At 48.8% G+C, this 21,728-nt stretch overlaps 1 protein-coding gene across 1 annotated transcript; it reads right to left on the bottom strand.

Moving 5' to 3' along the window:
• Window positions 1-256: 256 nt before the first annotated feature.
• On the bottom strand, window positions 257-2,217 carry LOC137563452 (guanine nucleotide-binding protein G(s) subunit alpha-like). Its single transcript, XM_068275899.1, has one exon. It carries the CDS (start codon window positions 1,888-1,890, stop codon window positions 751-753), a length of 1,140 nt encoding a protein of 379 aa, XP_068132000.1. The 5' UTR covers window positions 1,891-2,217; the 3' UTR covers window positions 257-750.
• Window positions 2,218-21,728: the final 19,511 nt, after the last annotated feature.

The following is a 21,728-nucleotide window of genomic DNA, read 5'->3' as shown; positions in this document are numbered from 1 at the left end:
GATCTTCCTCTGGGAAAAATATTTTCTGCATTCACAGTTCAACTTTGTTATACATTTAATCTACATAAAATGAGTTAACGCTCTGATGTCTAGTAGAGAAGAAAAAGTTCCGCGGCACCAATGGCTGGGTGAAAAAAGATTCTCCGTTTATTATTACATCAGTGGGTACAAAAAGGTTAAAAAAGCTTTTTTAACCTTTTTGTACCCACTGATGTAATAATAAACGGAGAATCTTTTTTCACCCAGCCATTGGTGCAGCGGAACTTTCTTTCTTCTCTACTGGTTGCTGAGCTTACAGGTTCCTGACTCCCTTTGGCTCATTGTGTGTGGATGTTGCGGGTCCTTTCCTGTTTTGCTCTGATGTCTGCCTTTTCTTTATTGCCATATTCAAGAAAAGTATAGTGTCTCAAGGTTAAAGAAGAACCCTGCACTGGGTTACATTAATGCGGGAGGGGGGATTTAAGTTTATAAGTCAAGTGGAGATGTGGTGCCAGCCTATGCTTTTTTTAAGAGCACTGAGGGGGTGAAAGGCAGCAAGCTAACAATTCCACAACTGTCCAGCAGCAAGCAAACAAGTAAAAACAAGTAAAAACAAAACTGGTGCAAATTGGAAAGGGAGACTGCACTCAGGTTTTCTTTTTTTGTAGTTTCTTGACAAGTTGATTTTAAAAAAAAATGTTAGTTTTTTAAATTGGATCTTTGCAGTTTTCCAGAATAAAATAAAGGAAAAAATATAACTGAGAATATCCATCACAACAGTTTACCTCGACTGTGCATGCTTAGGATAATGTCCTGACAATCATTCATAACCCTTCTAATATTTTCTGTATCCACTGCACATGTGAAGTGAGGGTAACAGTAATGCCGTCCATCTCCGCTTGCTGTACTGATTCTAAGGAACTCATCTCTGATAAAGTACTTGGCCCTTGTGACTCTGGGGTCCTCTCCAGGCTCTGGAGCTGCATCATCTGGGGTTGTGTAACGATGGAACTCTGGAAAGTAGTGCTCCATTTTAGATTTACCAGCCAAAACCTTCTCTGCAAGTACATCTTGTTTATTCAGGAAGAGAAAGACTGAAATGGTCCGCAGCCATCTATTGTTCCAGATGCTATTAAAGAGATATAGCGCTTCCTGCAGCTTGTTGGTTTGATTGTCCCCCCTAATCACCATATCATAGCTGCTGCTGTCTACCACATATATAATTCCTGTTACAGTTAATTGATGTTTCCTGCGTTCATCTCTAGCCCTGTCATTAATAAACATGTGAAAATACAATTTATTGACCTGAAACGTCATTTCAAAAAATCCATATCTCAGAACTCTGCTGCACCGTAGCAAGTCCTGGTCAGTGGGGGTGTAATCCTTCTGCTGCACAATGTCGATTATATCTAAAAAATATTTTGCGCAGTCGATGAGCTGGTATTCATTCGCCCTTTCGTAGCAGGCCTTCACACCTTCATCCTGCCAGAGTGCCTTTGTGTGTTCATAGAACTCCGGAGGGAAGTCAAAATCCTTGTTGCGCGGTAAATTTAGGATATAGTCAAGTCGGAACTGGTTGTCTGGATTTGCTAGCTCCACCGGAGGGGACAGAATGCCCATTGTTCTAATTATGGTCTCAATGGCCTCTTTAATATTATTCTTAATATCTTGGACTTTTATCTTTCTCTCTTCTGCATTAAATCCATTCCTGTAAAGGATTTGCATTTGCTTCATGATTGTGCTTTTCCCAGATTCCCCAGCTCCGAGCAGCAGCAGCCAGTGTGTGGCCAGGAACACCTGTCTGTCCTTCTCCAGCTGCTTCTCGATCCTCCTGTTGGCCTCCCGCCGCGCCTTTTCCTCATTGCGCTGATCCTTCGTCTTACTGTTCCCCAGACAGCTTATCCTCCTCATCCCCTCTGAGTCACGGTCTGCACCAGCCTCTCCACCCCGACTCCCAGTGCCGCTGGAGGTGGTAGACAAACAACGATGACTTGGCGTAGGGAGTGGAATAAAAATGAAACCCCGGCTGTTCTGTTTCCGGCTTCTCGCTTGCAGGCTGATGCTGGAGACTGGGGAAGGTAGGTCAGGAGCTGACAGCCGAGAGAGCTGCTGGAAATAGAGAGACTGTGAGCTGAGCCTGAGCGGCACGTTGTGTAGTGTACAGCTTAGACCAGATCGGGACTGGGAGTAGGGACAGGACTCCACCCTGGCTGCACATATATTATTCTCTGTTCCTTCCCTTCCAGCCTGTGTTTGTTGACTGACTCTTTTTGGCTGAACATGTGTCCTTCTAGCCAACCCACTCACCCAGCCCAGCAGCATGTTTTCCCTTGCTACTACTAACTCTTTCAATGCTGGTCAGTAGTACTGTCTCTCTGTCACTTGTCTCACCTCAATCTTGTTCCTTGCTACTAACCCCATCAATGCTGGTCAGAAGTTAATTTAACTTATGCACTACTGTCACTTTGCTGTGAATTGATTTGCTCCGTATTTGATGATTGCTTAACTGTCTTGCACTTTTGTTTAGAACATTTTCCTGCATTCTTTTTATGACTATCAGCATTGGAGATCCCCTCCTGGGATCACACTACTACTTTGGCACTGAACACTTTTTTTTAACCCTTTCTTTGTTGCATATTATATATGGTATCTACCCCAATTGACCCAGCATTTCTACCTCTTGGGGGGTCACACAATTGTATATTACTTACCTCAAACCGCACTGAGTACTTTTTTATCCTTCCATTGCTGTTTATGGCATTAGTGGCATTAAGGACTACTGTCGCAAAAATCTTAAAATTTTAAATAAATGTAAACATAGACAGACAAGAAGTGCATTTCTCCCAGAGTAAAATGAGCCATAAATTACTTTTCTCCTATGTTGCTGTCACTAACACCGACAGGTCTTGGACTAGCCCATCTCCTCATGGAGGATTCTATGGTTTTCCTTTATTTTCAAAAGCACTTAGTCAATGACAGCTGCTCTGTCCAACTGCCAAAAGTGTATGGTGAGCGGGGAGTCTGGTCAGCATCTTTGTATAAATCTTTTTCAGGCAGTGTCTTTATGAAGAATAAAGGCCATGCTGAGAATCCCCTATGGAGAGATGGACTAGCCCAAATCCTGTCGGTAATGTCAGATTTCTACTACTTATTGTAAGTGACAGCAACATAGGAGAAAAGTAATTCATGGTTCATTTTACTCTGGAAGAAACATACTTCTTATTTGTATGTGTTTATATATATTTTAAATTTTATGATTTTCGCAAAAGTGGTCCTTTAACTCGCACTCGCACGACCCCAGTGATCAGCCTGCCAGCCAGCGATCGGCACTGCCAGGCGGTTTACTTTATTTATTGGCTAAAAATGTATATAGCGCTGACATCTTACACCAGAGGTTCCCAACCGGTGTGCCGCGACACATTCATGTGTCGCGGCAGCACCAGCTATGTGTCGCCGCTCTCTGCTCCCCCTGCTCGTCTCCCCCGCAGATCGCCCTTCTCAGGGCTACAAGAAAATGGCCGCCGCCGTTCACATTTGCAGACATGCGGCGGCCATTTTCTTGTAGATGTACACTAACTACAGGCAGAGGGCGGAGGCAGCGCATCGAGGACGGAGCCACGGTGCGAATGAGTGGCTCAGGGAGGAGAAGAAGGGGCGGAGTGGTGGCTATGGAGGGGTGAGTTAGGGCGGGGATCCCCAACCTGCCTGTGGTCCGCAGGATTGTCCTCTTCCCTTCCTGGGGCGCTATACTGGGGCACTATATTAGCTATCCTGGGGCACTATACTGGGGCACTATACTAGCTATCCTGGGGCACTATACTGGGGCACTATACTAGCTATCCTGGGGCAATATACTGGCTATACTGGGGCACTATACTAGCTCTCCTGGGGCACTATACTGGCTATACTGGGGCACTATACTAGCTGTCCTGGGGCACTATACTGGCTATCCTGGGGCACTATACTGGCTATCCTGGGGCACTATACTGGCTATACTGGAGCACTATACTGGCTATACTTGGGCACTATACTGGGGCACTATACTGGCTATACTGGGGCACTATTCTGGCTATACTGGGGCACTATTCTGGCTATACTTGGGCACTATACTGGGGCACTATACTAGCTATCCTGGGGCACTATACTGGCTATCCTGGGGCACTATACTAGCTATCCTGGGGCACTATACTAGCTATCCTGGGGCAATATACTGGGGCACTATACGAGCTGTCCTGGGGCACTATACTGGCTATCCTGGGGCACTATACTGGCTATACTGGAGCACTATACTGGCTATACTGGAGCACTATACTGGCTATACTGGGGCACTATACTGGCTATACTGGGGCACTATTCTGGCTATACTGGGGCACTATTCTGGCTATACTTGGGCACTATACTGGGGCACTATACTAGCTATACTGGGGCACTGCAGCATCAGCAGATTGTTTCTGAGCCCCTCATTGTGCCTGCAGCATCAGCAGATTGTTACTGAGCCCCTCATTGTACCTGCAGCACCAGCAGATTGTCACTGAGCTCCTCGTTGTGCCTGCAGCACCAGCAGATTGTCACTGAGCCCCTCGTTGTGCCTGCAGCACCAGCAGATTGTCACTGAGCCCCTTGTTGTGCCTGCAGCACCAGCAGATTGTCACTGAGCCCCTCGTTGTGCCTGCAGCACCAGCAGATTGTCACTGAGCCCCTCGTTGTGCCTGCAGCATCAGCAGATTGTTTCTGAGCCCCTCATTGTGCCTGCAGCATCAGTAGATTGTCACTGAGCCCCTCATTGTACCTGCAGCACCAGCGGATTGTTACTGAGCCCCTCATTGTGCCTGCAGCACCAGCAGATTGTCACTGAGCCCCTCATTGTGCCTGCAGCACCAGCAGATTGTCACTGAGCCCCTCATTGTGCCTGCAGCACCAGCAGATTGTCACTAAGCCCCTCATTGTGCCTGCAGCACCAGCATATTGTCACTGAGCCCCTCATTGTGCCTGCAGCACCAGCAGATTGTTACTGAGCCCCTCATTGTACCTGCAGCATCAACAGATTGTTACTGAGCCCCTCATTGTGCCTGCAGCATCAGCACATTGTTACTGAGCCCCTCATTGTGCCTGCAGCATCATCACATTGTTACTGAGCCCCTCATTGTGCCTGCTGCATCAGCACATTGTTACTGAGCCCCTCATTGTGCCTGCAGTATCAGCAGATTGTTACTGAGCCCCTCATTGTGCCTGCAGCATCATCAGATTGTTACTGAGCCCCTCTTTTCTATCATACGGGACGTGTCATGTATATCTGAATGTTTGGCATGATGTGACGTGTCCCGGATATCTGAATGTTTGTCGTGATGTGTCACGACCTGGAAAAGGTTGGGAACCACTGTCTTACACAGTGCTGCACAGAGTAAAGTCTCATCACTTTACTGTCCCTCAGAGGGGCACACAATGTAATCCCTATCAAAGGCATACGTCTGTATATATAGTGTAGTGTATGTAACGTAGTCTAGGGCAAATTTAGGGTAAAGGCAGAATAAAAATATATACATTTTTTTTACAAATTTTTTTTTTTTATTACTAAAAAAAAAAAACGCAAAACGCAGCAGCAATCAAATACCTCCAAAAGAAAACTCTATTTGTGAGAAGTAAAGGAGGTAAAATTCATGTGGGTGCTAAGTTGTATGACCGATAAAATAAACCGTTAAAGCTGTGAAGTGCCGAATTGTAAAAAATGGCTTGGTCACTAGGGGAATATAAACCTCTGGGGCTCAAGAGGTTAAGCAATATTTACCCCCTATTGTCGGATGAGGACAATTGGGCACCGAAATCTAATAAACTCCTATGTTAATTATTGGTGCCCAAGCAGTGATTTGGACATGAGGCAGCTAGTAGCCGATTGGCTACTACATAGTAATAATTATAGCTAATCGGCTACAACTAGTGGCCGAGTGGGCGCCAGGGATACAGATTAGTTTTAGGCACTCACTCACTGGGGGGGATTAGGTTAGATATAAGGTGGGGGTTCGCTTTAGCTTTTATTGTGGGGTTAGGGTTAGGCATCTATAGCAGAGGGTTCAAGTAAGAATAGATGCATAGTAAAATATTTTGGTAATTGACTTATCTAATTACCAATATTTTGGTGCTTAACTCATGAGTGAGTAGTGCTTGGTGCAACCGTAACTTTAATAGTTTTGCAAGACCTTACCAGAGGAGCTGGTAAGGTACTATCAGTACAAGAAATAGTGTAAAAGACCAGACCTTTCCAGAGGAGCTGGAAAGGTACTAACAGCGGAGTAAATAGATAACTCTCGCCAGAGGAGCTGGTGAGCACTATCCGCAACAATAATCGGGAGAGTACAATGAAACTTCACCAGAGGAGCTGGTGGGAACAATAAGTAAATAATGAGTGCTCACCAGAGGAGCTGATGAGCCTCAGGAACCCATAAGGCAAGGCCTCACCAGAGGTGCTGGTGGGCACTAGCTGAAAAAGCACTGATAAGTACGGCCAGACCTTACAGAGGAGCTGGCAACGTACTAACAGATACGGTAACTGTATAGTTGACTAGACCTTACCAGAGGAGCTGGTAAGGTACTATCAGTTACCGTAGCAGTACAATTTACGCCCGACCTTACCAGAGGAGCCGGTAAGGTATTATCAGTCACGGCAACTGTATAGTTTGACAAGACCTTACCAGAGGAGCTGGTAAGGTACTATCAGTTTAGGTGACAATATAGTTTGAGCAGACCTTTCCAGAGGAGCTGGAAAGGTACTATCAGTACACTGACTGTGTAGTTTAACCTGACCTTTCCAGAGGAGCTGGAAAAGTACTAACAGTGAGAGTACAGAAATAGTAAAGCTAGTCCTTACCAGAAGAGCTGGCAAGGTACTAGCAGAGCTCGTGACGGTATAGTTTAACCAGACCTTACCAGAGGAGCTGGTAAGGTACTATCAGTCACTATAAGGGAGAATAGTGATACCTCACCAGAGGAGCTGGTGGGTATATAGCATACCTCACCAGTGGCAAGGGCCCACTGGTGAGTAGAGTGGTCAGGTAGGCAAGGTTCGGCAACAGAGAGGTAAGTATCAGTACAGAATCGTAAGGCAGAAGAGTAATCAGTAATCAGGCAGAGGTTCAGCAACAATAGGCAGATAGGCGGAAGTACAGAATCAGTGAGCGGATGCGAAGTCAGAGTATAACCAGAGTCATACACAGGTAATAACAACAATATACAATAGTCCTAGTCTTGTGTGAAATCCCTGGTTTCCTCCCAGATCAAAGCACACCGGATACTAGTCTAAGCTCTGAGCGCTGACACATAGTATTCACGACAGCAGACAGGGAACAAATGAAGCTCGGAGGCTTAAGAAGCAGAGGAGACCTCACAGGCACGCCCCCTACGATCAGCCAATCCGGGGCGCCGTGAGTCTCCTCTGACGACAGCCGACCAGCAGGTCAGCTGACGAGCCTCCTCCCAGCATAAAGGTCCTGCGAGACAGGAGACAGCGACCTTATGGGCAAATGACAGTCCCGTCCTCGGCGTCCTAGACGCCGGAGAGACGGGCAGGGGCACGGAGGCAGCTGCGGCGGCGGTGCTGTTCGCCGCAGCTGCCCCTACGGTTGTTACAGTAATCAACACTAATTAGATGGTTGTTTCTCGTCCAACATATATTGTTTTGAAATTATTTTAGACATGGTTTTGAATATCTCTATTAATGAACATTGATTGATTATTTGAAACAGGCCTGGGACTGCCTTTTTTGATTATATTACAGGGGGCTAATCAGAGCTGGATTTACCATAAGGCACTTTAGGCATGTGCCTACAGGCGCCTGATGATGGAAAGGTGGCTCACTCTCCTCCCTCCTTCCCTATGCAGAGTCCTGATAAGAGTGTATATGAGAGGTTACTCACCCTGCTCTCAGCATTCCACTGATGAGATCTCCCTTCAGTCAGGGGCACCTCTAGCTACATAATATTGAGGTTCCCCTAGCTACCTAATACTCTACCTACTTAAAATTGAAGGTACTACTTCTGGCTACCTAATACTAAGGGACATCTGTAGTTACCTATGATGGACAAGGGAAGTAAGGGAAGAGTGACAGCTGGGACAGCCAGTACATTTGCGTTGCATTTTGTATGCTCATGGAGGACGAAGTCTAAGGTGCCAGGACATCTATGCCTATAGGCTCCTGTGAGGTAAATCCGAGGTAAATCCTGCAGTCAGCTTAGGAGGTCTCTGTCTTCTTCATAGCCTTAGAAGAACTTTCTTTTCATGAGATAAGTTGGCTCTCTGATAAGACCTGTTTGTGTAATTAACTTGATCAAAAGAGTTCCTTCCTGGGCCACGGACACCTAGGTTTGAAAGCTTTCCAGCAGCCTAGTCCACACTAGGTCCGGAAACGTATCCGTGGCTGCGTTTTTCAAACTGGATGAAAAACGGAGTCCCGGATACTAATGTTGAAAATAGCAGCCAGCCTCACCCAAGTAAAAAACGGATCCGTCTGCGTTTGCGGGGACCCGTTTACAAAACCTGAACGGAAGGTCCGGATCTGCTGCATTTTCACGGACCATGGATACACGGATGGGTAGCGAAAAGCAATGGGAAAACGCAACTCCATCTCCACAGGCAAAATAGCGCCAAAAACGGATGACAAAACGGATAGCCTGAACTTCCTTCTCCTCCCCTCAACGTCATCTCTGACAGCTTCCTGTTTACGAGCTGGGAGAGACACGAGTGCAGACATCATGCCCAGGAGCTTCATCAATGTGGAGGACTTCATTATGGCCGTCCAAGAGCGGCCAGAGCTCTATGACAAGAAGAATGACCTCTATAGTGACCTACAGCATGCCAGGAGGGTATGGGAGGAGATCACAAAACAATTTGTTCCTGACTATGACAAGTTTCCAGCCAGGAAGCAGGCCAAGGAACGTAAGTGTGCCCCCTCATATCTGTGTGGTTTGAAATACATGTTTTTAAGTAATCTAAATGCCACTCTCTGCCCTTCCCCCCTCCAGTGTCTCCTAAACTGCCACTCTCTGCCCCCCACCGTCCCCTCCCCCCCCCCTCAATCTAGCCCCCTCAGTGTCTCAAGTGTGCCCTCTCATATATGTGTGGTTTGAAATAGATGTTTTTAAGTAATCTAAATGCCACTCTTTGCCCCCCCTCCAGTGTCTACTAAACTGCCACTCTCTGCCCCCCCCCCCCTCAATCTAGCCCCCTCAGTGTATCAAAAATGCTCTGCCCCCCTGAAGTGTCTCCTAAAATGCCACTCTCTGTCCCCCACCGTCCCCTCCCCCCCCCCCCCTCAATCTAGCCCCCTCAGTGTATCAAAACTGCTCTGCCCCCCTGAAGTGTCTCCTAAACTGCCTTCCCCAGATATTGCTGTGGATATAATAATTTTTTGGTTTACTAGCCCGAAGTGCCTGCCACATACAGTGTGTGCCTATCAATCTACTTCTGTGCACCTGGCCATTGTTATAGCTCTTAAATGAGACAGCTTGCCTGACCTGTGGACCTGCACATCAATTTTTTTGTGATAACATATGCAGTAAGACCACCTATTGTGATGGATTGAATCTCTCTATCAGCCGTTATTCAGCCTTTTGATCCTGCAAATCACTGGAAATATTATAGCAACACAGCCGGAATCTGATACACCTGTGCTTTTTCTACTAGGATGTCTTTTCGATTTAGGTCCTGGACACTTGGCCTTTAAAACCAATGATATATTTTTCTCTAAGGTTTTTTTGTTTCAATGTTACCTGCTAGGAGTCGCTTCCCCCTCTTTTTGCATTAAGATATTTGATGGATTGCGCACTATCAATATTTTCTTTAGGGGATCCCCTACATCTTTCCATCTGGCCTAGACATGGTGGCACACCTGTGTGTTCTGGTCAATTTTAAATAGATTTACATATATATGTGTTTGTATTTTGGTCATTAATAAAATTTGTACTTTTATATATAATTTATTTCCTTCTGCTTCCTTAGTCTTACATTGGTCATATTGAGAAGTCTCATGCTATGTACACACATGCGACAACGATCGTTCGTTAAGAACGACGAACGAACTTTTAATTGATGAAAGAACGACCTAAGTAAAGGTAGTTTTAAAATGTGTGTAACGATCTGATCGTTAGAACGAACGTTACATCACAGAAAGCAACTATTGCGCCTGCGCATAAAAATGAGAAGTTCCATGGAGAAATAGTGAAATGCGCATGTCAAGCCTAGTACGAACGATCGTTTCCAACGATGTACTACTTTTGCAAACGATCGTTGGTTAAAATCCGCCGAGACAGAACTTTCTTTTGTAGCGATTTGGCTCGTTCGTCGTTTGCCTTAATAGTCGGTGGTTCGTTTTTTGTAACGATCGTCGTTGGTAAAGATCGGGGAACGATCGTTACAAACGACTATAGTCGCATGTGTGTACGCACCTTAAGACTTGTGGAGGATTATCTGTGATAGGAATTTTTAGGACCCATTTGTCTAAATTGTTTCACACAATAGACATCAAAGCCACTCCCAAAACACTCCCCTGTACATTACAAATATCCTTACATGGTGCTAATCTACTTTCTTTACAGAAAAACCACTCCCACTTCCCGGCTATTGTTCCAAATCCACTCCCACAGCCACCTCCACTACATTCCCAATGCTCAAAAAAGGGTAATTAACCTTTTTTGGAAAACATTAACCACACCCATGTCCTGCCCACTGAATTGACCACACCCATGTCCTGCCCATTGAATTACCATTCAAATTGATTGATTATTGTCCCAAAAACTCCTCCCTTTTGGTCAAATTCCATTGAAAAGCATAGAAACGTTTTCTGTCCGTTTTTTGGGGTTAAAAACGGACCGGAAACGGATGCAAAACGGATGCACTTTTTTGTAAAACGGATCCGTTTGCGGTCCGCGGGAGTTCCCCTCAGCACGGACTGCAGCATCCGTCCTGCAACTGTGTCTAGTGTGGACCAGGCCTTAGTGACTGGGGTCCAAATTCACTAAAGGGACAGAGCCACAAACAGCCAATCAGATTTCTTTGCTGGATAAACTGCTTCCATTTACACAATTTTGGTGCCAGGAACCCGAAAGCTCACAAACTTGGTCATTGAGTGACTGTGTGTCAAGGTCACAAAAAGTGGGTGGAGTCAAAAACAAATTTCCCTGGGAAAATGTAAACTGCAGTCCTTCTTCACTGTTAATGGCAGGATTCTCCAACTTCAAACTTTGCACAGTTGGTTACTGGGTGACTGGGATTAATATTCAGAAAAGTGGGTGGAGCCTAAAAAAGCCAATCAAAAATTGCCTGTTGATTTTCAAGGGGACTATTTACATTGCTGCCATTCACTGCATTGATAATGGCACAAGCCTCAAACCTGGTACAGTTGGTCATTGGGTCACTGGGGTTCAAATTCAGAAAAGGGGACGGAGCCACAAACAGCCAATCACATTTGTTTCATTTCACTGGGAAAATACAAATTATTGATGCCAAGGACCCCAAAGCTCACAAACTTTGTCATTGAGTGTTTGTGTGTTAGGGTTAGAAAAAGTGGGCAGAGGCAACAGCAGCCAAATACACGGGCAACGCCGGGTCATCAGCTAGTAAAAGACTAAAAGTCATTTTCTCAGCTGCATACCTGCTTTAAGCAATGCAGAAAGAGTCCTAGCCTGTCTGAAGATTCACTACCTGAAGTTGTATTGTTTAGCCAGATACAATATAAACAGTGGCATAACATTTGCCCCCAGCACCACTGCAGTGGCAGGGGGGCCTGGAGCTGGGAGGAGGCCCGGTAGGCATAGTCCCCAACAGTCCCGATTTGATCGGGACTGTACCGATTTGGGGGGCCCCTCCCGCCATCCCGCGCTGCCCCCCTTCTGTCCCGGCCGCTGGGCAGAGAGAAGGAAAAAAATTGATCGAGGCACCAGCCCCGGGGATCTGCATGCGGGATGGATTACGGCCGCTATTTATTTCTCCCTCCCTCCTTCCTAATGTGTCCCCCAGTGTCCCCGGCTTCCCCCCGCACAGTAATATGGGCAGCGGAGCGGGCAGTGAGTCTTACCACTGCCTCTCCGCTGCGTACCGGGATCTCCTCTGATCTTCTCGCTTCCTGTGACGTCACAGGAAGCGAGAAGATCAGAGGAGATCCCAGTACGCAGCGAAGAGGCAGTGGTAAGACTCACTGCCCGCTCCGCTGCCCATATTACTGTGCGGGGGGGAAGGGGACACTGGGGGACACATTAGGAGGGAGGGAGAAGGATAATGATGGCGGCGGCGGCCATACATGCCGCATACCGGGCGGGCTGGTGCCTCGATCGGCTTTTTTTCCCCCCTCTCTCTGCCTGGCCACCCCCCTCCTCCTCCTCACCACAACCACCCCGGCACCCTCCCATTTGGGAGTAATTTAATAACAAAATTATTTAAAAAAAAACAAAACTTTTTTTCCCCTGGGGTGGGCGTGACTAGGGGGTTGGGGCGTGGCCAGGGGTGTGGCCTAATTGTCCCGTTTTGGGACATTGAAATGTTGGGAGGTATGCCGGTAGGCGGTCATGGTGATTGGCTGGCTGCACACAGTGCATAGCACTTGGAAACTAGGTAGTCCCCAGTTAATGAACTAGATAGGGACTGTAGGTTTGTTCTTAACCTGAATCCATTCTTATGTCAGAACACTGTGTCATCTCTGTCCCCTTTGCCTCCTATGCGCCCCCTTTGCCTCCAGTGTCCCCCTCTGTGCCTCTCTGTCTCCCTCTGTGCCTATTTGTCCCCTTCAGTGCCTTTGTTCCTCCTCTGTGTCTGTTTTTTTCTCCCCATGCCCATTTGTCCCCCATGCTAGTTTGTCCCTGTGCTAGTTTGCCCCCCTTTGTACCTCTCTTTGTCCCCCTCTGTGCCTCTCTTTGTCCCCTCTCAGTGCCTGTTTGGCCCCCTTCTGTGCCTCTGATTGTCCCCCACCCTCTGTGCCTCTTTGCCCCCCTGTGCCTCTGTTTGTCCCCCCCTCTGTACCTCCGTTTGGCCCCCCTCTGTGCTTCTGTTTCTCCCCCCGAGCCTCAGTTTGTCCCCTCTGCGCTAGTTTGTCCCCCCATCTGTGCCTCTGCTTTTCCCCCTTGTGCCTCTGTTTTCCTCCATAGCTTTTTGTCACTCCTGTGCCTCGTTTTGTCCCCCCTGTGCCTATGTTTGTCCCCCCGTCCCTTGTTTTTGTCCGTCCCCCCCGTGCCTCTGTTTCCCCCATCCCTCATTTTGTCCCCCCCTCCTGCGCTGGACTCACCTTTCAGCCCCAGTCCAGCGATGTCTGTCTAGCCACTCCGCCTCCTGCTCCCTCTAGTGTACCACACTGCTTCCTGTATGCCATGTAACATACAGGAAGCATGGCGTGCACAAGAGCCAGAAGGTGATGGAGCGAGGAGGACGGACAGTGTTGCACTCTGTTTGGAGGTGAGTCCAGTGCTACTGCAGCTGTGGAGATAGGCGCCGGCACTTGGGGAAGTTGAAACTGTTTCTTCAAACTTCCCCCCACACAGAAATGACGTCATTGTGACGGGATCGTGCCGTTTGCATCAACAGGTCGTTTGTAAGTCGGACGTTCATAAGTTGGGGACTACCTGTATCCAGGAAGTGATTGTAGGAGTCTCGTCGGGAGCAAGTAATGTATAATAACGCTTCTGCTGCGCTGACTGCTCTGCATAATGATGTACTGGAGCAATCCCCCTAGCTTTTGCCTCCACCCCCAAGGTGGAGAAGGGGGAGGCCTGCTGACAGATATCTGCATGGGGGTCCCGTCCATTATAGTTATGCCCTGAATATAAACAATACAACATTTAACAAAACAAGACAATGGTGGATTACAGCTGATGCAGTGAACAAATTACTTCAGATCTTTAAATAGGAGTAGAAGATTTGTATGCACATTACACAGCATTGAGAGACAAAAGGGAAAGAAAGCCCTGGCCAATCGGTCTTACATTCTACTGGGTTAAGGGATAGGACAATAGGTGAAGGGGTGCTGTGCAGTGGTGCTCATCTGAGCTAGGATATCCGAGGTACTCGGATATCCTAGCTCTTTTTTCACTATTCGAGCTCGAATAGTATTAGCTATCCGGGCTGTGCTATCCGAGCGCACTCGGATAGCAAGCAGATATCCGGAGATATCCTAGCTATCCGAGCTCGGATAGCGTCACCAGCTTGGGTAGCGTCACGTCTGACGTCACCTAGAGTCCTCACAAGCGAATCAGAGGGCTCCCAGCCCTCTGACTGCAGCCAATCACAGAGGGGGAGCCTGGCTAAGCCCCCCTCTATAAATAGCGGATGCCATCTTGCCTCACTCGTCCTGCTTGTGACTTACTGACTAACTGTACTGAGAGACTGCTCCAGTGCATTTTGTCTATGTGCAAGTGCATTAATATTGTTCTAAACCAAGCGTTTTTACACTCCAACACTTGATATTCAACTGTATTGCTTTGTATTGTAGATAGATTGTATTTTAGGCAGTTTAGGTTGTGTGATTAGGGACTAGGGAGGGAGACTGTCACTGCTGCAGCTGCAGCCAGCAGCTAGGCCCTGTGCCTAGGCAAGGCAGCCTGCCCTGCTCTGTGCTCTAGTCTCTAGTTATAGTTACCTGTGCTCTCAGCTGTCCTACTCTACTGTACTACTACTACTTCTGTGTTAGATAGATTTGTACTATTTTGTAGTTAGCAAGGCCCAGCTTTACTGCTATACCTGTCCTGTATCTGCTCTCTGTAATCTAGTCACATCTGTTCTATTATTTAGCTAGATTCTTCTATTGTTTAGTTAGTACTACTAGTACTGTAGTGTACTCAAGTCTGTGTATAGGGACCGTCCGTCACCGCGTTACCTAGGGTCTTTGTGTGCGCAGTGCACGTCTGCACTGTCCGCACCCTCTCGTTAGTGCTACACCCGTCCTATTGTTTATATTACTTGTATTGTGTATTCGCTGAATTCTACTGTAGTCTGTGTATAGGGACACCGTCAGTCAGCGTCAGCTAGGGTCTTTGTGTGCGCAGTGCACGTCTGCGCTGTCCGCACCCTCTCGTTAGTGCTACACCCGTCCTATTGTTTATATTACTTGTATTGTGTATTCGCTGAATTCTACTGTAGTCTGTGTATAGGGACACCGTCAGTCAGCGTCAGCTAGGGTCTTTGTGTGCGCACTGCGCACTCTCTCGTTAGCGCTACACCGATCTCTGCTGTAGAGTACACCTGTCCGTCACCTCACACACCCACCACCACCAGTCCCACCCCATTAAAGTACCCCACTTGTCCCACCCGCCTTTACATACATAAGTTGTTTTTTTTTAATTTGTATAATATTAAAAATATACGATGTCTGGCACTGGCAGCCGCGGTTTGGGCAGGGGCAGCAAGGGCATCGCCAAGAGAGGAGGTCGTGGGCGTGGCAGCCGCGCCACCACCACCATGCACAGTTCTGCGTCTGCACCAGTGGCTATTCCGCCATTAGCCACTGGCCGTGGATGCCTTGGCCGCCCAACAGCTGGGAGTCATGCTGCAGAGACACAGCAGCAGCAGCATGTGGCGCAGATGTTCCTCTCACCGCCAGGTCGTAGTCGTCCTATTGAGGAGAAGGACGCAGACGCTGTGGTAGAACTGATGGTGGATGAGCAGGCCACCATTAGCTCTGGAACCGAGTCCTCCACCCTCGCCACCACTCCTGTTCGCAAGAGCAGCAGCAGCCGACCAGCACTGCCTGGGGAGTAGGAGGAGGAGTGCAGTTCTCCAGCCCCAGCCGGCGACACCAGCACCCTGTCACTCAGCACCTTCTTATCCCCAAGCACAGCGGGGTTATGGAGCGCTGTTGCGGCAGAATTGGAGGAGGAAGGAATGCTCATGGGCACTTTGGGGGATGATGCTTTGGACAGTCAGACAGTGGTGACTGTCCATCCGCCCATGCATGCAGAAGGGGAGTTTGTGGGATCCCAGCAGGACATGTTTGCGGAGGGGGAGGATGATGATGACAGGGTGAAGGACAGAGACTGGGTGCCAGGTCCTGGGAGTGGGGATGTCATCAGCTCTGAGGAGGAGGAGGAGGATGTGTCTGTGGGCCTTGCTAGAAGGATCAGCATCGCAGGCATGGGCAGGAGCACAAGTGGGCATGGTATGCAGGCCACACAGCGTGCTGATCCGGAGATGAGTTCTGCCAGTGCCACCACCGGCCGCACCAAGAACCCCCCCCCCCCCCCCAACCACCACAGGGAGACCAGCGGCAGCAGCACCTTCCAGCCGAAGGGGCAACTTCACCTCCCCAATATGGAATTTTTTCACCCTGCCATATGTGGAGTGCTAGTATGCCATCTGCAACCAGTGCCGCCAGCAGCTCAGCAGAGGGAAGGAGCCCTCTGCATTTGGCACCACCTCTCTGGTCAACCATCTTGCAGGGAAACACTTTCATGAGCATGAGGAGTTCGTGAAGTTGAAGGAAGCTGGCAGTGGCAGACCCGCCACCACTGCGAAGCCGTCGGCACCAGCCACCCGCCCTCCTCCACCTCCTCCAGCAGCACCAGCAGGAGTGCGTCAGCAACGCACTGCTCCTCCTCCCTCTGCAACTCCTGCCGCCGACACTGAGGCCTGTTCTGGCAGCCAGTCCTCAGTGGCCTCCTCTGATCCCTCCACTGATTCCCGTGCCAGCAAAAGGTGTCGCCAGACCCTGCTCAGCGACACCTTCCAGGGGGTGGTCAGGGTTCTGCCTCCCAGCAGCCATTGCATGCGTCAGCTGAACGGCTTGCTGGCACGGGCCATGTGCTCCCAACTCCTGCCTTATTCCCTTGTGCAGGAGGGGAGCGACATGCGTGCGCTCCTGATGTGTGCAGCCCCCGATTGGCCAATCCCCAGCCGACATTTTTTCGTACGCACGGCCATCCCTGCACTTCACCGCTCTGTGATGGCCAATGTCGGGAGAGGGCTGGAGCACGCGGTGGGTCAACGGGTCCACGTCACCATGGACTCGTGGAGCAGCCGGTTTGGGACAGGCCTCTATCTGTCCTTCACCGCGCATTGGGTCAGCTTGGTGGAAGGGGGTGAGGACGGGGGAGCAGCATCGGGCACTGTCAGAGCAGCAGCAGCACCAACAACGCAGTGGGTGGTGCCACCATGCAGGGTCAGCGGAATTGCAGCAGGTTCCTATGATCCGCTTCCATCCTCCGGCACACCAGCCCAAACCCCCCGCCTCAGCAGCAGCGTAAAGCCCCGCCACTGCCAAGCGTTGCTGGAATTGGTCAGCCTGGGGAAGACCAAACTGACGGCGGACCATGTCCTGGCCAAACTCCGAGAGCAGGAGAGGAATTGGCTGACCCCCAGAGGCCTCAGAGTCGGAGAGGTGGTGTCCGACAATGGGGCAAACCTGGTTTCTGCAATCAGCAGGGGAGACCTGACCCACATCCCCTGCCTGGCGCACGTCCTGAACCTGGTAGTCCAAAAGTTCCTGCGGACCTACCAGGGGATGGACCGACTCCTTGAGGCGGCAAGGAAGGTTGTGCGTCATTTCTGGCACTCGCCTGCAGCCGTAGCGAGCCTGGAAGAGGTGCAGAAGGAGCTGCACCTGCCACAGCACCGGCTCACGATCGATGTTCCAACTCGCTGGAACTCCACCCTGGTGATGTTGGAGCGTCTGGTTGAACGGAGGCAGGCTGTCAGCCAGTACCTTGCGCGAGCAACAGTTGCCTCCATCACTGCAACTGGGCGTGCCGCCACCAACCTCCCGTACATCATCTCCACTGAGGACTGGGGGCACATGCACCAGGTGTGCTCAGTCCTGGCACCCTTCCTGCAGGCCACCAGCATGGTAAGCAGGGACCATGCAATGGTGTGCGAGTGGGTCCCCTTGGTGTGTGTGCTGGACAGGGCCCTGTATGCACTGCTGGAAGAGGGAGCGGCAGCCTTGGACCAGCAGGAGCTGCAGGCAGCTTCACAGGCCACCTCTGAGGAGGAGGGCTTGGAGTTGGTGGAGGTCCCTGACCTTGCTGCTGATGAGGGGGAGCAGCAGTGCGCAGCTGGACTAGTGTGGGGGTGGAGAGAGGATGAGGTGGAGGAGGAAGAGGAGGACAGCACTGTCGGCTCTGGGGCTGCCGATGATGTGCCAGCAGACGTGGCCAGACTCTTCCCAATGGCAGCGCACATGCTGAGGTGCCTGGGCAAGGACCCAAGGGTGATCCAGATGAAGCAGAGGGAGGACATCTGGATCTGCATGATGCTGGACCCACGTCTGAAGGGGAAGCTCAGCCAGTTCCTGCCTGCAGGAGGAGACCGTGCGCAACAAATGAGGGATTTGCAGCTGTCCCTTGTTGAGCACTTGGAGGAAGCCTTCCCTCAGACATCCACCCCCACTGTCCAGCCAGCACAGAGGCAGCAGCAGGTGCCTGCATCCACCAGCAGCAAGCGCACGCACACCACAGACCTGCTGTCTCTGACCCAAGAGCTCTACATGAGTGTAGAGCTGCCAAGGACTAGAGAGGAGGTGCCTGCAGCAGCATCCTTCTCCAGTCACAGGCAGCGCTTGACCCGCATGGTGGCTGACTACATGGGGTCCTTCAGCGGGCTTGACAGCGTGGCCCCTGTTGATCCCATGGAGTATTGGGTCAAGCACCTGCTGATCTGGAGCGAGCTTGCGCAGTACGCCCTGGAAGTGCTCTCCTGCCCCCCTTCCAGCGTACTGTCAGAGCGTTGCTTCAGTGCAGCCGGTGCAGTCGTCACTGAGAAGCGATCTCGTCTGTCTCACAAGTCTGTGGACAGACTGACGTTTCTCAAAATGAACCAGGCTTGGGTGGAAGGCGAATTCCTGGCCCCTGTTGTCGGCGAGAGGGGGACATGAAGTGGCGCACACACATTACACCTGCTGCTGCTGTATTTCTTCCTGCTGTCTGTGTCTCCACTGCCAGGGAACACATTACAAGGTGCTGCTGCCCATGCGCCACCAGCTATTACGCTCAAAAATTAAATTATTTTAGACGTGTCCGGGTTGAAAACTGTGCTGTCCCAATTGTGGATTGGACACAATGTGGGCTTCACGACCGCTGTCTGGAACCTCATGCTGTGTATTTACGGCCCTGGAACTTCTGCTAGGAACCAGGGCCTCTTATGTCTCGCTGCCTGCCCTCCTGCTGCCTGCTGCCAAATGCCAGTCTGCCACACACACTCATCCTCCTCACGCTGCCTGCTGTTGTATTTCCTCCTGCTGTCTGTGTCTCCACTGCCAGGGAACACATTACAAGGTGCTGCTGCCCATGCGCCACCAGTTATTACACTCAAAAATAGCTGCCTGCATTATTTAAAAAAAAAAAAAAAATTGTAATTATTTTAGAGGTGTCCGGGTTGAAAACTGTGCTGTCCCAATTGTGTATTGGACACAATGTGGGCTTCACGACCGCTGTCTGGAACCTCATGCTGTGTATTTACGGCCCTGGAATCACCGCTAGGAACCAGGGCCTATTATGTCAGTCACATCACACTGCCTGACACACACTACTCCTCCTCCTGTAGCTGCATTGAGCTTCTGCTGTCTGTGTGCTGCTACCACTGCCAGGGAGAACAGAAGAAGAACTATTTTCTGCTGCCACCTGCCCACCCACTCTCCTACCAGCTATTACCACACTACAACTTGGAACTACTTCCTCCTCCTGCTGATGTCTGTGTTTTACCACCGCCAGGGTACACAGAAAAAGGCGCTGTGGCTTGCAATGTGCCACTACCTACTTATTATGCCATCAACACAAATATAACTATGACGTTATTAAAATAAAATATTTCCGCAAATGAAGTAAAAAAAAAATATTACAAAAGAAAGGAAAACCAAGACACATAATATAATGATAGAGAAGAAGAGGAAGAAGAAGAAGAAGATATAGAAGAAGAAGAGGAGGAAGAAGAAAGAAGAAGATATAGAAGAAGGAGAAGGAGAAGAAGACTTCCAACAACCATTTTGGACACACCTTCTCATGCAAACACTTTTCATGAAGTTAATTTACTATTTTTGATACCTTTTTTATAACTACTACATCACCCCATAATCACTTGATGTTTTTCTTCATAAAAAAGGTGGTTTCATGCATCATTGACCTCCAATACAAGTTTTAAAGGCTATTAAAGGCCAGCTCGAATATTTTACTCGAATACAGACTCGGATAGTGACGTCGGATATCCGAGGTCGAATCGGATATTTGATTAACTCGAATATTGAACTTCGAGTGAATTCGGATAGTTTACTATCCGAATTCGTCCAAACTCGAATAGGATAATGAGGTATCCGAGCAACACTGGTGCTGTGTATGAGATGGTAAAGTAATGGTCAGGGGCTAAAGTGTCCTAGGCAGGAAAGTATGCTTGCCTGAAGAGGTGAGCTTTTAATTTGCTCCTAAAAAGGGTAAGTGTGGGTGAGTGGCGGGTGTATTGAGCGAGGAGTTCCAGAGGAGGGAAGATGATCAAGAGAAGTTTTGTAAGCAGGAGTGAGAAGAGGTGACCAGAGAGGAAGACAGGAGAATATTGTTAGTAGAGTGGAGATTGCATGTAGGATGGTATCTGGAAATAATTTAAACAATAACGAGCTAGCTTGTAAAATGCTTTGTTGATGAGTCAGGATTTTGAATTGTATCCTTTGTGTTGAAGGTAGGGACTGACAGAGGGGGCTGGTACTGGAGAAGCTGGAGGAGTGGTGGTCTGGTGGATGAGTCATGCAGGAGAGTTCATAATAGACTGTAGCTGGGCCAAATGGTTAACAGGTAGACCACAGAGCAGAGAGTTGCAGTAGTCTAGTCATGAAATAATGAGGGCATGCACAATAATTTTGGTAGTGTTCTGTAAGAGAAAAGGGCCCATATGCAATTCACTTTTCCTCCTAAGTTTTCTCCTAGGAGATCATTTTTCATCTTTATTTAAAATAATTTTTCAGCACTTTGAAATTGAAAAAGTACCAAAAAGTAGGTGGAAAAGTACTATCAAAACTATTTTAAAGAGGAGCTGTTAGGTATAGGGTCTCAGAGAAAATAAACACATATATCAGTAGCTAAAGATTGGCTGTACTTACATTACATATGCATTTCACTGTCCACGTTTGGATTTCACAGAATTTGTATATAGTATATGCAGAGAATGATGCTCCTGACAGCTCATGGCAGGTTCCATGTTTGTGAAGCCAAATGTGTCGTCATGTCCTGCCTGCTTCTGATCACAGAACAGCTCATACTGAATAACACTAGTTTGCAGTGAGTATTAATGAGCCATGTGGCTAGGAACAATAGCGGACTCCTGCAGTGTACGCTGCCCCGAGATTTATCTGTGCTGTGGCTGGACTGAGTTTTAGAAGCTGCTGAAACTTGATCCCGTCTTCTCCTTAGCAGCCGAGGGGAGGGCCCCAGAATGCTTTGCAGTATGTTATGCGGCTTGCGTCCTGCTTAGGTCTAAGCTTTGCTGATAAGCATACATCAAAGGTAAGAGAGATCTTTATCTTAAGTAATGTCTTTTTGGCTTCCTTCTAAACTGTTTAACACAGGAGACTAGAGGTTTAAATTAGCTTCTGCAGCCTGACAGTTACTCTTTAAGTATTTTCTTGCTTGCTGGTGTTTGAAAAGACATTTTATTGACAAGTTTGAAAATATCACTTTGGAGAAAACTCAGGAGATAAAGTTAATTGCATATGGCCCAAGGGCTGATGTGGGAGATGTTTCTTAGGTGAAGATGACAGGAGGAAGATAGTTTGCCAACGTGAGGTTTGAATGAGAGTCAAGTATTGGTCC

Source organism: Hyperolius riggenbachi, chromosome 3 (genome assembly GCF_040937935.1).
Source record: "Hyperolius riggenbachi isolate aHypRig1 chromosome 3, aHypRig1.pri, whole genome shotgun sequence".
Lineage (NCBI taxonomy): Eukaryota > Metazoa > Chordata > Amphibia > Anura > Hyperoliidae > Hyperolius > Hyperolius riggenbachi.
Note: the sequence above shows the minus strand (reverse complement) of the source record. Positions and strands in the feature narration are given on the sequence as shown.

Coding starts and splice junctions, on each gene's coding strand:
- LOC137563452 (XM_068275899.1), bottom strand. CDS start 1,890: ATGAGGAGGATAAGCTGTCTGGGGAACAGTAAGACGAAGGATCAGCGC.